The sequence below is a fragment of the Carettochelys insculpta genome, chromosome 4 (assembly GCF_033958435.1).
Source record: "Carettochelys insculpta isolate YL-2023 chromosome 4, ASM3395843v1, whole genome shotgun sequence".
Classification (NCBI taxonomy): Eukaryota; Metazoa; Chordata; order Testudines; family Carettochelyidae; genus Carettochelys; species Carettochelys insculpta.
In genome coordinates this window covers 18,581,961-18,597,853 of record NC_134140.1, presented here as the reverse complement: position 1 = coordinate 18,597,853, position 15,893 = coordinate 18,581,961, and the positions used below count along the sequence as shown (strand labels likewise).

General features: G+C 43.7%; 1 protein-coding gene across 2 annotated transcripts in view; it reads right to left on the bottom strand.

Annotated features, from left to right (window-relative positions):
• NAT8L (N-acetyltransferase 8 like) overlaps window positions 1–15,893 on the bottom strand; it is a 57,926-nt gene that overhangs the window by 40,625 nt on the left and 1,408 nt on the right. For both annotated transcript variants that reach the window (XM_074992336.1, XM_074992337.1), the window contains exon 2: window positions 14,295–14,459. In XM_074992336.1, coding sequence (XP_074848437.1) covers window positions 14,295–14,459 — 165 coding nt within the window. The remainder of the gene's footprint in view (window positions 1–14,294; window positions 14,460–15,893) is intronic.

The window sequence follows — 15,893 nt, the reverse complement described above, 5'->3', positions numbered from 1 at the left end:
ATAAGCTAAGCAAGATTTGGCATGGGAAGTACCCAGGAATCTCATAACACCCCAACCACCCCATAAGCTAGTGGTGGGCAACCTGCGGCTCACACCCCCACTGCCTGTGCCCCTCCCCCACACACCCCTTACGCACTAGAGCCCCGAACTTCCTCCTCCCTCCCAGCCTTTTCGGAGCACCATGAATCTGCCGATTCGTGTTCTGTCCCCACTCCTCCTTCTTCCTCCCAGAGCTCGAATGCCGCGAATCAGCTGTTCAAGCTCCAGGAGTGCCAGGGAGGAGTAGGCAGAAGAGGGCTCCAGTGCCCCAGTGCATGAGAGGTGCATGGCAAGGGGGCAGAGAGTGCATGGGCCACAGGTTGCCCACCGCTGGCATGCAACCCACTGGGACAAAGGGCTGCAGCCCCCTCCCTAGTCTTGGCTGCCATCACTCCCATAAACAACAACAAATGGTCCCATAAACCCTCCATGAAACACTTCTCTTGATTTTCGTATTTATTTTACGTGTCCTGTAGAATCACTGCTTACAATTCTGGGTGCCCAGGTCCTTCAGGGCAGGGGGTGTGGGTGAGCAGGAGTCAAGGCAGGTTCTTGAGGATGTGAAGGACTCAAAGCAGAGGGCTTGGTGTGTGGGGGGGGTGCAGTGAGGGCAGAGGTTGGGAGTGCAGGAGACTAGGTAGGGGGCTGGGAGGTATCGGGAGCTTAGGGCATGGGTGGGAGTACAGGAAACAGGACAGGGCATCGGCGACTCAGGGGAAGGCGTTGGAGACGAGGGTGGCTCAGGGTGGGGAGAAGTGGGATTCAGGGCTGGGGGGAGCTTGGCAGCAGGAGGGGCCGCTTACCTGGGCTGGTGGCCAGAAATACAGAGAGCCCTGGCCCCAGCTGGCTATTTCCTGATGTGGCTGCCCCTGTGGTCACTCTGCAGTATAACTCTCCCCTGTGCTCGCTGCCCCCATGGGTCATTCTGGAGCATAACTGTCCCTCCTATCAGACCCCTCACTTCTCATGTTATGGAAAACAGTCCAACTCCAGGAACATCCCATTGTTCTGGCACAAGCAAACCCTGACCTTGCTTTCAATTACGATAATAGGAAGCTGCGTACCAAGTGTGGTGGTTTTACCATTTCTGAAAAGTTCTTGAACAAATTGACTCACAGACGGACAAACAGCCAGAAGCACAAACTCTCTAAAATATGTATAACTATTACAATTATGTTAACTTTCCTCATAAATGAAGAGGGGCTATGATAAGCATTCACAAGTATCTGAACACTGTCAACTCCAAAGAAAGGAAAACCCATGGTACGGAAGGCAGAAGCAGGGCAGAACTTCCCGGGCTCCGGAACAGTCACTCTAACAAAATTTGGGAAACCTCCATGATGACAAAACTTTCTAAACATGTCCAAGTTCACTGGACAATATGGCATGAGGATGGCCAAGAAGCCCAACAGAATTACAGAAGTTAGAGATGCCAGTGCCCTATAGTATCACATTGTTGTGTAGTCTACATTAGCTGACTAGAATAACATAACTTACTGTTCACACACTTGGGCTACATCTACACGTGAAGCCTACATCGAAGTGGCCTATTTCGATGTGGCAACATCGAAATAGGCTATTTCGATGAATAACGTCTACACGTCCTCCAGGGCTGGCAACGTTGATGTTCAACATCGACGTTGCGCAGCACCACATCGAAATAGGCGCAGCGAGGGAACGTCTACACGCCACAGTAGCACACATTGAAATAAGGGTGCCAGGCACAGCTGCAGACAGGGTCACACGGCGGACTCAACAGCCAGCTACTCCCTTAAAGGGCCCCTCCCAGACACACTTGCACTAAACACCACAAGATCCACAGAGCCGACGAGTTGCAGACCCTGTGCATGCAGCATGAATCCCCTGCTGCACCAGCAGCAGCCAGAAGCCCTGGGCTAAGGGCTGCTGCACACGGTGACCATAGAGCCCCGCACGGGCTGGAGAGACAGCGTCTCTCAACCCCCCAGCTGATGGCTGCCATGGAGGACCCCACAATTTCGACGTTGCGGGACGCGGATCGTCTACACGGTCCCTACTGAACGTCGAAGTAGGGCGCTATTCCGATCCCCTCATGAGGTTAGCGACTTCAACGTCTCGCCGCCTAACGTCGAAGTTAACTTCGAAATAGTGCCCGACGCATGTAGCCACGACGGGCGCTATTTCGAAGTTAGTGCCGCTACTTCGAAGTAGCATGCACGTGTAGACACAGCTATAGAGTGCTGGGGGAGGGAAGAGAAGGAAGGGCAGGTAGAAGACAGTCCAGAGAATTAGTAATGAGTCACTAATAATTCAAAACTAATACCAAGTTATTACTTAATCACCGTTCAAATCCCTATTGTATTAGAGATGGGGGTATCACATTCTGGTGGACAACTGCTCCACCACAAAAGTCACCACCATTACAACTAGAAGTGAGACCTACGATTGCATATGCAGAAAGATAAGTATTCACTTATCTCTGGAAGTGGCTTCCAAGTCAGCTTCAAATACACAGATATGACAGAACAGGAGAAGCCCTCATATGCACTACTTGTGGTTCTGGTTCTCCCTTTATCCCTCTCAGAAAGAGAAGAGGAGGAAAGAGGAAAGAGAGAGAGAGAAAACTCAAACTTCCATTCACAAAAATTTGTTATGTCCCACCAGCCACATAGTCACTGTAAAGGAAAAATATATACTACCTGCTGGCTGTTTGCTTTATAGTGCAGGGACATTTATAACGTTTTAATCCATATTTTCCAATAGTAACGTCTTGGCTGATTAATTCTTATAAAATAAAGTCAAATGAATCTTTACTGTGATCCATTTTTAAGGATTCATTTTTCCACTTGCAGAATTATGTTTAAAAGCCCCTCAATCAATCCCTACCTTATTGTCAAATTGTAGGAACTCTCACACCCATAAGTCAGAGTGGCAGAATTACCTGGCAGGAAATGACACCTGACTGTGCGTATCTTATCATCTAACAAAGTACGTCCACATAGTAAAAGACTATACATGGGTTGGACTGTTTGAGCTAACTTGAATCTGCAGGAGCAGGTTAGCAGCAGCAGTGAAGACGGTGCAGTGCAGGCTTCAGCAAAGGCCAGTACACACCTGCCACAGAACCTGGACAGGGTCTCTGCTTGCTTGCACATTCCAAACCTCACGTTGGGCTACTGTTACCAACACTCACTGGATGCAAGGGAGCTCGAGGAGGTTTGCTTGCGCATGCAGCTTTTGAATTGTTGACACGCTCTCATAGCCCTCATCTATGCTCAAAACCAAGATCTACCTAGCTATGTCACTCTGTGATGTAAAAACTTCAGACCTCTGACACCATAGCTAAACAGATCTTACCTGCAATGCAGACACGGCTAGTTCAACTGTCAGGGCAGGTAACTAACACGAAAACCTCTTTCTCTGACAAAAGAAATACAATACAGAGATACAATACAATTGCATAAGACTAGCTGTGCCACTGCAGCACCTCTACTACAGACAAGCCTAAGCCTGACTCACATGCTTATTACCATTTATGACACACACCATTCGTATCTGTATCATTTACTAGAGCATTAGAAACCGGTGCATAAATGTTCAATTATAATCAAGTGCAACTGGGGCTTTTCAGAGATTTTATTTTGCCATTACCCAGAATTATACCAGGACTGGCACAGATTAGGAATAACAGATGGAAGCCGGGGGCGGGGGGGTAGTCTTTTTACTGGTTTTAGATAAGAAGATTAAAAAATGCTCTCACTGAGCACTTGTCGGAACAAGATCCCTTAGCAATTCGTTCCTTCTTAGCCCTAAATCTATGCTATGAACCACTGTTGAACTTTCTACTTTATTTAGGGTGACCACATTGCTGTATGGCAAATACAGGACACTGGCCTTCAGGATGCGGGGTGCTGCTGTTTCCTGTCAGGGCTCCTCAGTCAGGGAGGCAGCTGCCCCGCAGTGAAGCACCAGGGATGTGGGCTCCCTACCTCCTGATGAGGGGGAGTGGAGGATGGGGGCTTCCACCCTCCCAGCAAGGGGGCACCAGAGAATGAAGAGGCCACCCCTCTGGCAGTGGGGGCTGCCTCTGTGGGGTGCTAGGAAATGAGGCAGCAGCCCAGGAGACAAGCTCCCTGGCAGTGCAGGCTGTCGCCTCAAGACCCTGAGTGTGAAAGAACAGGATCCCCACAAAATATGGGATAATTTGCCCATTTTCTTGAAAAAGCCTGTGAGACAGCTTAAGTGAGGGACTGTCCTGGTAAAAATGGGGCGGATGGTCCACCTAACTTTATTCCTTAGGTCTTTAAAAAAAAAATCACAAGAAAAGGTTCTGTTAGCTATTGACCCAGGTACTGATAAAACGGTCAGCTTTGTTGCTCTCCCCTGCAGTAGTCTGGAGTTACAACTGATGATGTAGCACTATGGCTACGTCTACACGTGAAGCCAACATCGAAATAGCTTATTTCGATGTAGCAACATCGAAATAGGCTATTTCGATGAATAACGTCTACACGTCCTCCAGGGCTGGCAACGTCGATGTTCAACTTCAACGTTGCGCGGCACCACATCGAAATAGGCGCTGCGAGGGTACATCTACACGCCAAAGTAGCACACATCGAAATAAGGGTGCCAGGCACAGCTGCAGACAGGGTCACAGGGCGGACTCAACAGCCAGCCGCTCCCTTAAAGGGCCCCTCCCAGACACACTTGCACTAAACAACACAAGATACACAGAGCCGACAAGTGGTTGCAGACCCTGTGCCTGCAGCATGGATCCCCAGCTGCCGCAGCAGCAGCCAGAAGCCCTGGGCTAAGGGCTGCTGCCCACGGTGACCATAGAGCCCCGCAGGGGCTGGAGAGAGAGCATCTCTCAACCCCCCAGCTGATGGCCGCCATGGAGGACCCAGCAATTTCGACGTTGCGGGACGCGGATCGTCTACACGGTCCCTACTTCAACGTTGAACGTCGAAGTAGGGCGCTATTCCGATCCCCTCATGAGGTTAGTGACTTCGACGTCTCGCCACCTAACGTCGAAGTTAACTTCGAAATAGCGCCCGACGCGTGTAGCCACGACGGGCGCTATTTCGAAGTTAGTGCCGCTACTTCGAAGTAGCGTGCACGTGTAGACACAGCTTATATGTTACGATTTTTTTTAAGTTAGTAATATAGGTTGAACCTCTGTAGTCTGGCATCCTTGGGACCTGATCAGTGCTGAACTAGAGAATTTGTGGGACCACAGGAGGTCCGATATTGTCTAGCAGTATTACCAACACTTCCACTGCTTACTGGGCTTTGAGAAAACATTTTGGGGTAAACTACAACTAAAGAACAGCATAGAACACCGAGAGCCAGGACTGGTGGCTGGAAACAAACTTTATGGTACTGCAGGAAACTTGGCCACACCTGTGATAAGTGGACATTTGGCTAATTAAACTCATGCTGGACCACGGATTTTGTCAAACCAAAGAGTGCCAGACTAGAGAGGTTCAATCTCTCCAGCAATATAAAAAGATATCCTGTGTTAGAGATAACCATGGACAGTACAGTGAGGGTAACAATACAGCCAATTTTTTTTTTTAAAAAAAAAGGGTGTCTCAACTTAGGTTTCTAAATATGTAGGCATCTTATAGGCAAATGGTGCTGAGTATCCACTATCTCACACTGAAGTCAATGGAAACAAATAGTGTTTAATGCTTTTAAAAATCATAATTTTTACTTAAGTAACAAAGCAGGGAGTAGGGCCAGATTTTCATAGGTATTCAAGTGTCTTAAAAATGCAGATAGGCACCCACTGGGATTTTCAAAAGCACTGAGATGCCTAACACTTTGTCTACCAGGCTCATGAGGGTTTAGAGATTTTCAAATCCCAGAGCTTAAAGTCAGAATCCTTAATCTTGAGGTGTGTCTCAATAGGCATTCGCACTTCTGAAAATGTTGCCAGTTATTTAGGTACCCAAGTAAGGAGCCTAATTTAAAAGCCATGTTTGAAAATGTTAGGCTAGAAATCTAACTTGCAGGCATTCATTTTGGCAACTACTCCTAGGAACGAGGATGAGAGGAGGGAGAAGAGGAAATAAACAGGCTGCCAGCCCTGGATGTCAATGGTTCTCTTTCCCATTTGGTCTTATATGTTCATACTGCCACTTAGGCCATATCTTAATACACACAAAAGGAGCTGGCTAGCAAAATGCAGTCAAAAAATTGGATATAAAGCATTTTAAAACTAAGATAGCTAAAAATAAAAATGACACTGATATTTTACTTTTAAAATGCCCTTGAGTTGCTTTAGTTTGAAAGTCTTGAAAAATAATTACATCTGAATAACTGATGTCTACTTCACTCGAAAATTCTAGCATTACAGTTCAGATAATGGCACTTTTATACATTGGGACTACTGAAAAACTTACACGATTGATGCACATGGTTTGTTGCTGGTTTCACAAAAAATCATTGTCAACCAATCCCAATAACAATTTAGATAATCACCTATTTAATATGTTCTTGCATTTATAGGAAATTGAGAGAGTGCACACAAAATAAGCAGGGGATATAATTATGGGGTATATTTTAATGCAGACTGACTAGTAACACAAAAGTAATTTGTTATTTCATATTATAAAATGTACCATAAGGTACGCTTAACCTAATGTTAATACAGGAAACAGTCAAACCTGGTACATCTCAGATGAGATGTTTATGGATATGCAAGAGCAGAATTCTGCACCGAAATTCCCTGCATTAACAAAAACAGGACAGACAAAGCTGAGGGCTACAGCTTGACCATGCACTTTTGTCCCATTTGCACATATGCAAGCATGCTCTTGAAGAAACCCAGCACCCTTGTGAGGCAAAACTAATAGAAGACATCCATATTTTGCAGCCTTTCAATCTTCACTTTGGGAACTCTTTTTTTTCCCAGTCTCAGAAGAGCAATTAAAATATGGAATTTTGAAGGAGATAACACTTCAATTGTGGTAGCCATGATAATCTCAGAGGGGTAGCCATGTTACTCTGTAGCACCTAACAGAATAACAAACGTAGGTATTAAATAATGAACTGCTGTGAATAAAAGCCACTTCTGAAAATCTACCCTATGTGTGGGGAGCTGCGCAGCCATTACCATTACTCATTATATAATAAATCAATGTGTTAGTCTTTAAGGTGCTATAAGACTGCTCGTTTTTGAGTAGCGATGATAGTTTCTGTAGCTAATGACGTTATACAACCACCTCAGTAAAAATAATCTTACAGCCAATTTGTTAAGATGGGGAAAACATTTTTCTCTAACCATGCTCTTGGAAACAGCTGAACCACTTTTGTTAAAACTCTCAAAGAAAAACAAAATAAATAAATCCTATCGCCTTCAGGCAAACCCCCACCCAACATGAAAAATTTTAGCCGGAACTGTTTAAATTGGTCAAAGCTACAAGCAACTGAAAAGAGAACTGTGCAATGAAAAGTTTCAGGCAATTTTAACTATAGGTTCTTTACTACCTGCATCAGCTTTAATAAAGCAATTTGGTGAGGGTTCCAAAACAGTTTCCGGGCTCTGACTATTCAACATAAATCTATGCAGGCAGCACAGCCCTGTAATTCAGGCTCCATTTCACACCTGTAAGTCTATATGGTAAATCTCAATTTTATGGACCCCGATTTAGTGGACTTCGGGAACAACGGACATCCCTCAGATCCCCATTGTTCCTGGAGCCTGCTTAATTAGGGCCCAGAAAGTCCTAAATCCCGCTCCCCCCACAAAAATATAAAGAATTTACCCCAGCCACTAGGATGCTAGGTGAATATAGTAAACCCTCAAAAAGCGTGAGTTCGAGTTGTGCTAAACTGCAGTTTCTTCACTCTTGATATTCACACCTCCACATTAGCTACTGATACACTAGATATATTAAATACTGATTAGCTACATCTTCCCTGACTGAACTGACCTGATTTCTCCTCTCTTGATGTTCACAACTCCACATTAACTGCTGATAATGAGCCATGTCCTCCATGACTGAAGAGACCTTGTCAACTCTGGCCCTCCCCTTGCCTGAGACTCCCTCTTTAAACCCTCCTCTGAAACGTACCCCCCCACTCCAAACATATGACAAAGTGGGTCTTTGCCCATGAAACCTTACGTTCCAAAATTTGTTAGTGTATGAGGTGCCACTGGACTCCTTGTTATTTTTGAAGTGGAACAGGGACCAACTCTCTGGAGATCTGCCCTGTGCAACTGAAGAAAGAGCCCTGGAACAAATTGTACTTGAGAGTCATTGCTTCTCCCTTGCTCCTTTTTCTTGCCTACAGGGTGCAACTTTTCTTCCTTTCTGAGCCAGCCTAACTCTGCCCATTGGTGTGCTGAACACAGTGATACATGCTTTGCCCATTTCTAAGGGGAGGTGGGGTGAGGCAGGAACAAGGAATGCAGGGCCTGTGCTCAGCACTAGACCTGGACTCAGGAGGATGTGGTCTTACATTCACTCACTCCCCTACCTTTGAATGCAAGAAGATCAAAACTTAGCCCACTGATTTAGCTGAAGTTCTTCTGAAAGCCTGCACCAGTTTAGTTAAATATCTTCAGTTAAAATGGTTTGGGTAAACCCGTATAAACTCATGCAATTTCAATCTAAAACTAGCTTCGGCTAGGTCTACACTTGCACAGTTTTTGAGCCATCTGTTTCACCAGTGATAGGGAACCGGTAAAAGAAAAGCACTGGCCTGTGTTCTCATTTAACTTCCAGAGACATCAGATCGTGTTCACATTTGCAGTACAGTAGTCACTCGAGTTATATGAGGGTTGCATTCCCATGTACCCGCACATAACTTGAATTTTGCGTAAGTCGTGGGGCAACTTTTTTTCGTCAGCAGAATGCATGTTCTGCAGCCGGGGAAAGAGCATGAGCACCGGGTCTTCCTTTTAAAAGGTAAGTTCTGGGGTTAGGGGGGCAGTTGGGGAGGATTAAGCCTGGTAGTGAGTTGAGACCATGGGAAGGGGGCAGGGGGTTAAGCCTGGGGTGGTTTAGGGCTGGGGGGGGCGGGCAGGGGGATGGAGTCGAGCTGGGCTGCAGGGGGGGAGGGGGGTTGAGCCAGAGCCACGCCATGGGGGGTTGAGCTGGAGCTGCACCACAGCGGGGTTGAAGCGGACTGTGCAGGGCTGGGGCGGGGGAGTTGAACTGGGCCACATGGGGCTGGGAGGCTTGAGCCGGGGCCAGGGGAGTGGGATTTTGAGTTTCACTGAACTTGCATTAATGCAAGTTAAGAGCAAGTTGAAATCACACATTGAGGGTTTACCGTACTTCCACCCCCCATAAGAGCAGCACACTGAGGACAGATATCCCCCAGTGCAGCTCTCCCCAGTTTGAGGTTAGGTCTTGTGAGGGTGGGGGCACAGCCTCCTCTCCCCAAACATCAATCAGCTCCAGATGCTCCGCATTGCTCCAAAAGGAAATAATTTGTTCCATGGAGCAGCTATTGTTACCTGATCAGATATTAAGTGAGCACTTGCCAAGAAAACATGAAGGGGAGTTTCAAAGCTCCCAGGGCTTTACAGGGGAGGGGCAGACATCTATTTACCTGGCTCCAGAGCAGCCAAGCTGCTGGCCAGAGCGGTCACGGAGGCACTGTGAGATATTCTCCAGACGCTAGAAGTTGTGTAGACTGGAACAAGGTGTCTTCAACTGCATGTCCCCACAAAAGTATCGCTTCTCCCATGAAGGTCGTTTTCTCCATGTGGTGAAACTTCAAAGCTTCACTGTGAAAAGTCATTGGCAAGCATAGAAGATCCTGCCACTTTTTGCACCAAAACTGGCTTTTCGCAATCGTAGTGGCATTTCTACACTTGCCATTTATCCAATTTAGATTAAGCCTGTTCCTGGTCAACTTAAGATAAACTGAAATTGGGGTGTGTTCACAACCTTTTCCACCAGTTGACTCAATTTATAAAAGACAGCATATATTAACTTGTGGCGACTAACAATACATAACAATCTACATAGTCAGGCTAATCTCAGATTTTAACACATTTAGCCAGAATTCAAATGAGAAGTTAAATTTACTCAGCTTAAAAATTATCATCTTTTTAGTGGCAACTGTTTAATTTTCCATTGGTTTTCCACTCTAAATCCCAATCTTTGAACAATCCCAAGCCACTAAACAAACAAACAAACAACCCAAAAAAAAAAAAAAAAAGCCAGTGACAGAATGTTATGGAACTAAAACTTAAGATGCCACTGTGAAACTGATAAGGCAACAAAATTGTCATGCCCCAAAAGTACTGTACACAAAAAACTAGATGTGCTCATCGTATTTATGTTAAGAACAATTAGAGGCAGGGTTCCATTCCAAATTAACTTCTCAGTGTTGCAACTACCAATTTATGAAGCTAATTACATCCGAGAGCCCACACACGACAATACTAGACAGAATTTTTCTGAAGACAGACAAATGAATCTAACATAAAGCTAGACACGTCCTAAAATTTCATCAATTTCCCTGACAGGCAATAGAGATTAATTTCCTTACAATAAAAATACAAGTCAGTCACAACGAACAATTATCAAATGATGACTTGTCACCTACAATGTTTTCTCCACTACTCTTTCTTGATGCATGTGAATAGAGTGACTATGCTACTATATCAAACATGAAACATTATTCTTTTCACATTTAAAAAAAACAGCCAGAAATATAAGATTACTTGTAACGAATCCTGAGTGTTTTAACAATCTGATCTCATGTACTAACTCCCCAGTCCGGCAGAGTACTAATTACTAGCATCCCATTCAAGTCAGTTGCAGACCATTGGACTAGTCATATGCTTACATTGAAGTGTATATATAAAGACTGTGCTGGATCAGTCCCTAAATAATGGGGCAAGTAGGGGACAAAATTCAAAAACTTGTGTTTTGTCAAATTTACTACTGCAAAACTCCAGTCAGCATTATGTATTTATCTGTAAATACATAGCCCATCACAAAGATCTGAGCACTAGACAAAACTTTAAAACCATCAATAACTAAAATACACTTGGGACCAGTATATCAGTGGGAAACAGCTAGTCTTTAAAACATGTAGAAAAAAAATAATCCATGTGCCACTAATGCAAAGAATTGCTGAATATTGGTTCTTTAAGCTTGGTGAGTAAGTAATGCCTCTATACCAAATCCCATGAAACAGCAGAAGAGGCAATTCTTTTCATACATTCCTTTAGTAATTACTCTGGCTGGGATTTCAAAGCAGTTTAGAAGAGTTATGAACCCAAATCCCAGTGGAAGCTGTGACCATTCTGATTAGCATCTGTAAACGTGACTCCTCCCCAAGCAGCTTAAAGAGATCTTTCGGGTCATTTTTAAAGTGTTTTGCCACTTAATAGCAATAGCTGGCAGTGGTATATACCTGCTGTAACACCAGAGCTGTACATCCCACTGTAAAGTACGCTCCTCATTAGGGCCTCCAGGTGCTAGTGCACTACAGGTAAGTCACAATTCTGATCCCTTTGAAGTCAACAGAAAATCTTTTTTCAATGGCAGCATTATCAGGCAATATGGTTCCACTTAGCCATCTGTCCTTTTCCTGATATATCACAGTATGAAACAAGCATTTCCACATATCCTTCACATTCAAATTAAAAAATGCCAAGAACTTACACGGGGATTTCTCAAGCAGCCTAAGGGAGTTAAGCATCTAACTTCTATTAAACATAATGGGTGTTCTGAGGAGAGCATATACTCCCTCCTTAGCTGCAGAGAAAGGTTCGCAAGTCTAGTGATGATAAATGGATATTTTCATAGAAAAATAAAGGGATTTAAATCCAGTTTCTAGCAAAATAATGGAGAACACGGAAGAATTTGGTGAGCTAGTGACATTTATGGGAGCTTGTTCACATCTTGGTTTCAGAAAAGGGGTTAGCAAATTATGTGGGTAGTTGCAGTCAGTACAGTACAAATTATAACAGCGAGGCAGCACTTTTCATGGGACAGCACTCTTAATAATTTGTGGTTTGTGAACTAGTAGTAAACTATCAGGAATAAAATACTTGTGATTAGAATTTCTCTAGCACCGTAATGTCGGGCTGTTTCACAAACTGATAGAACATAATGAGCTTGGCATACAACTGACCACTCATCCACACTCCAAGGTGCCTCCAGGATGGAAGCAACCATTTTGTATCTCAAAAGTCGACCAGACTCGAGGTGGTGCTGAAAAAGTGACACTTCATCTTGATATCTTGAAGGGAGGGAACATGAAACTGTAAGTTGTATATGTTCAGGAGAGGAGGCATGGAGGGGGCATGTGATGCTCATGAAAAAAGAGGTCAGTGACATTAGGTAGGGACCATACTCAATAGTCAGGTGCATTGGGAGCTTCCTGACCTTCACTTGTAAACTTGTTCTAGCCCAGAAGAGTTCAAGCTCTGCAGAGGCTATGAGTTGTGCCTAGTTTTTCAACACTTCTGACATGAGCAACTCTTTAAAAGACATGACTGATACTGTAAATCTGGAGTAAGCCTGCCATTTACGGCACATTTGAACCCTGCCTAACCACGTTTAAATTCTGAAAGAAGGAAGTCCAGAAGTTTATTTCAAAATTGAATGACTCATGATGTCAGTAACTAGAGGCAGAGTGTAATGGTGTGAGACAAATGTGTCTCATTTATAGTGAAAATGTGATTGCACTGGTTTACTGGTTCTCCATGCCAATGGAAAAGCAAATAACTACTATAGTTTCTCAATCTTCATGTTAAGGACATTTTCTATCTTCATTTTCTATACATGCTTACGCTGTAAACATATTCATTAAGATCCATAACTTGAGCTTTAGCTATGCAACTCAGAAGCATTAATGAAAAATGCAAGTCAAAAACAATTTTTCAAATTCAGATTACACCCTTTATTTGTCAAGAATTTCGTATCACTTGTCACTAAAGCTGCACTACATCCTACACTACTTTATCATTGATTACCACTGCAGAGGTTAAATTTTTTTTCAGTATGAACCCTTTTTTTGAGCTAGAACCTCCTTTAATAAAGTTTGCCTTTTTAAAATTATAAGCACACTATACATCAGCCCTAAATCAATTGCTATAAAATACGGTTGTTTGAGATTTAAATTAGACACTGTTGAATGAGAAAATATTTGTGAGATCCACTTACTAGATTTAAATGAGAAACAAGGTCTGAAAAACTGTTCCAAGGCATGTTAATATTTTTATTATTGAATAAATGTTTTTAAAAAAGACTGTTATACTAAATTTTAGAAATTAAGAGTTGTTGTAGTCTGGGTTAATCTCCTAGAAATGCCCAGTAAAAATACGGTGCACTTGGAAAATAGCAATCACGCGGGGGAAATTAAAATATTTTAAAAAGTCTACTATAGCAGTAACAACCTGGCTTCAGAAAGTTACTGGCCATTAACTCTGTACCTTAACCAGCCATTAATGAAATATTTGTAACCTCAGTTAAACACCCGATAAGATATCAAGGGGCACTCAAATATCTCCATATATTGATGCCTATCGTAAGTGAAAATCTATATTTAAATACGAGCTTGTCCTTTTCCTGTTTCTTTGACAGATTCCTGTGACAATCCACCTTTTTAAATGAGCATCTAGGAAATCCTAATGTATGTACATAACAAAAATAAGATTTATATAACAGTACACACACTGATTATGTAGATGCATACATCACATGTCCAGATAGACAGTAACTCTTTACCTACCTGCTTCATGCCTCTTCCAAAACACTTATTTATGAGAAGTTCTTCTTGAACGATACATGCAAATACACAGACTAACCAAAATGTGTGACTCCCCTATCAGAAGTGGTGATATGCATGTGGGTTCTTCTAAGCTGTTTTGCTAAACATCCCTCCAGCTTCCTCTCCCACCCCATGCTGGATGCTGTCAGCTATAGTATGCACTGGCATCTTTTACCCATTAGACTTTGTAAATCTGTATTAAGTAGAACAGACTGCTGCAACCACCTTTAATACAAAAGTGAATCCCAATGAAACTATCAGTCCCAGCATGCAGTGCTTCCCCATGATTCCAGCTACAGCGTGACAGTGCTGAAATTCAGAGAGCACTGCATTCTGGAACTTGTAGTTTCTTTCGGCTGTATTGCAGTGTTAAAAAATTAGGGTGGTTCCTCATATTTTGCACAGCCTGCATTCTGGCCATTGGTAAAATTTCTCAGTGCTACTGATGTGAGAAAAGATACTAAATGGCCATTTTTCCATGAGCAGGATTTGGTGAACGTTCTCTCCATGGAATTAATACTCACCTGGTGGTTTCATGTAATATTGCTCAATATCAGACATGTCCGTATGCAGCGCGTATTCGAGATAGCTGAGGATAACTTTTCTACTGAAGTAGTACCTCATACCCATCAGAAAGATGGGCAAACAGCAGGTCAGCAGCAAGGACTTGGTCACAACAAAGCATATTACTATGGAGATAAGGAAGAGAAATAAACGATACCTGTCAGAAAAGAGAATTTAGTGTTGATTTCGGAATACAAACCCGTTAAAAAAACAGACATAACATACATTTGTATAATAGAAGCAAAAGTTAATTGATTTGCATTTTCACAGTAACATATTTTAGATAAACAGCACATTATTCATTTAAGAACTGCCTGGAAAAAGCTTTAAGAATCCCACTGCACAAGTTACTTCAAAACATTCAAATATATTATCACATTTGATAAAGATTTTTGCAGTGTGTTTCTGTAAAAACACCCATCCAACTTGCCACAGTTCAATAATCCTGTAAGTATTACTGCGTCACACAACTATCAAAGACAGACGGTCTCTCTATTAAGACATGTCTGAGATTGCTCCTCCGACAAGATGTGACTGCATCACCAGTCTCTGCACAGAAATCAGAGCACTGAAACCAAGATGCCCACATCTGGTTTTTCATCACCACTGCACTACAGGGGACAAAAGCATAACTGTGACTAAGGAAGATATTTTGCGCACACCACCTAACAAGTGCAGGCTTATTAATTAGTTTATTATTTGGTCACTGGGAGATCTACTGGTTTTCCTTAAGGGCCTGCCACCCCAAAACCTTCAGTACCAGGAAGCAGTACATAGCCCTGAAAATAAGCTGGCAGACAGCACTGAGATACAATGGCTCTTTGCTCCCATCATCATCACCAATCATTCTGAAAGCCAGGAATCTTAAAGGATGTTTTAAACAAGATCAATCTCTTAGGCCACAATGGGCACAGACTTCATTGCTCTCAAGTGTATGTAGTATCCTAACAAAGTTACCTGGTGACATGGTGCATCATTCCCTTCTCTCCCTGGCCCAGAAGGTGAAGGAACCAGCTGTCTTATCGTATGCAAAGGGCAAGGACATGAGAAAAAAAGAGTCCACAGGCTATTTCCCTTGGGAGGGCTTTTTCAGGGAGAGCAACCAAGATACAAACTTTTCCGCTATTAAACCTCATCAAGCAGCAAATGATTATGGGAGCACTCTGGTTTCTTCGCTGTTGCCAGCTGGTCAAGGCAGGGATTCCGCCTCAGTCTGCGTTTTAGGAGGCTTTATAGCTTGCACCCAAACAGAAGCGATGCATGTCTCATAAAACGGGAAGGCAGGCAGCTGTGGATCCATACGAAATCGGCAGCTCTTTGCAATGCGTCCTGGGAAGCGGCGGCGCTGGTCCCAAGCCGCATGTCGCCCCTAGACCCTGCAGAGGTCTGGACTCCGCACGGATGCATGCACCAGGGCGACCCCAGCAGCTGCGTCTGCAGCCAGGAGGTGGCGCGAGACCGCCCGGGTCAAACGTTTCCCAGTAGCCGCAGCCACGCGAACGCGTTCCGAACTCGAACCCGAACCCGAAGGTCTCTAAGTAACGCTGGAACCTAGAACG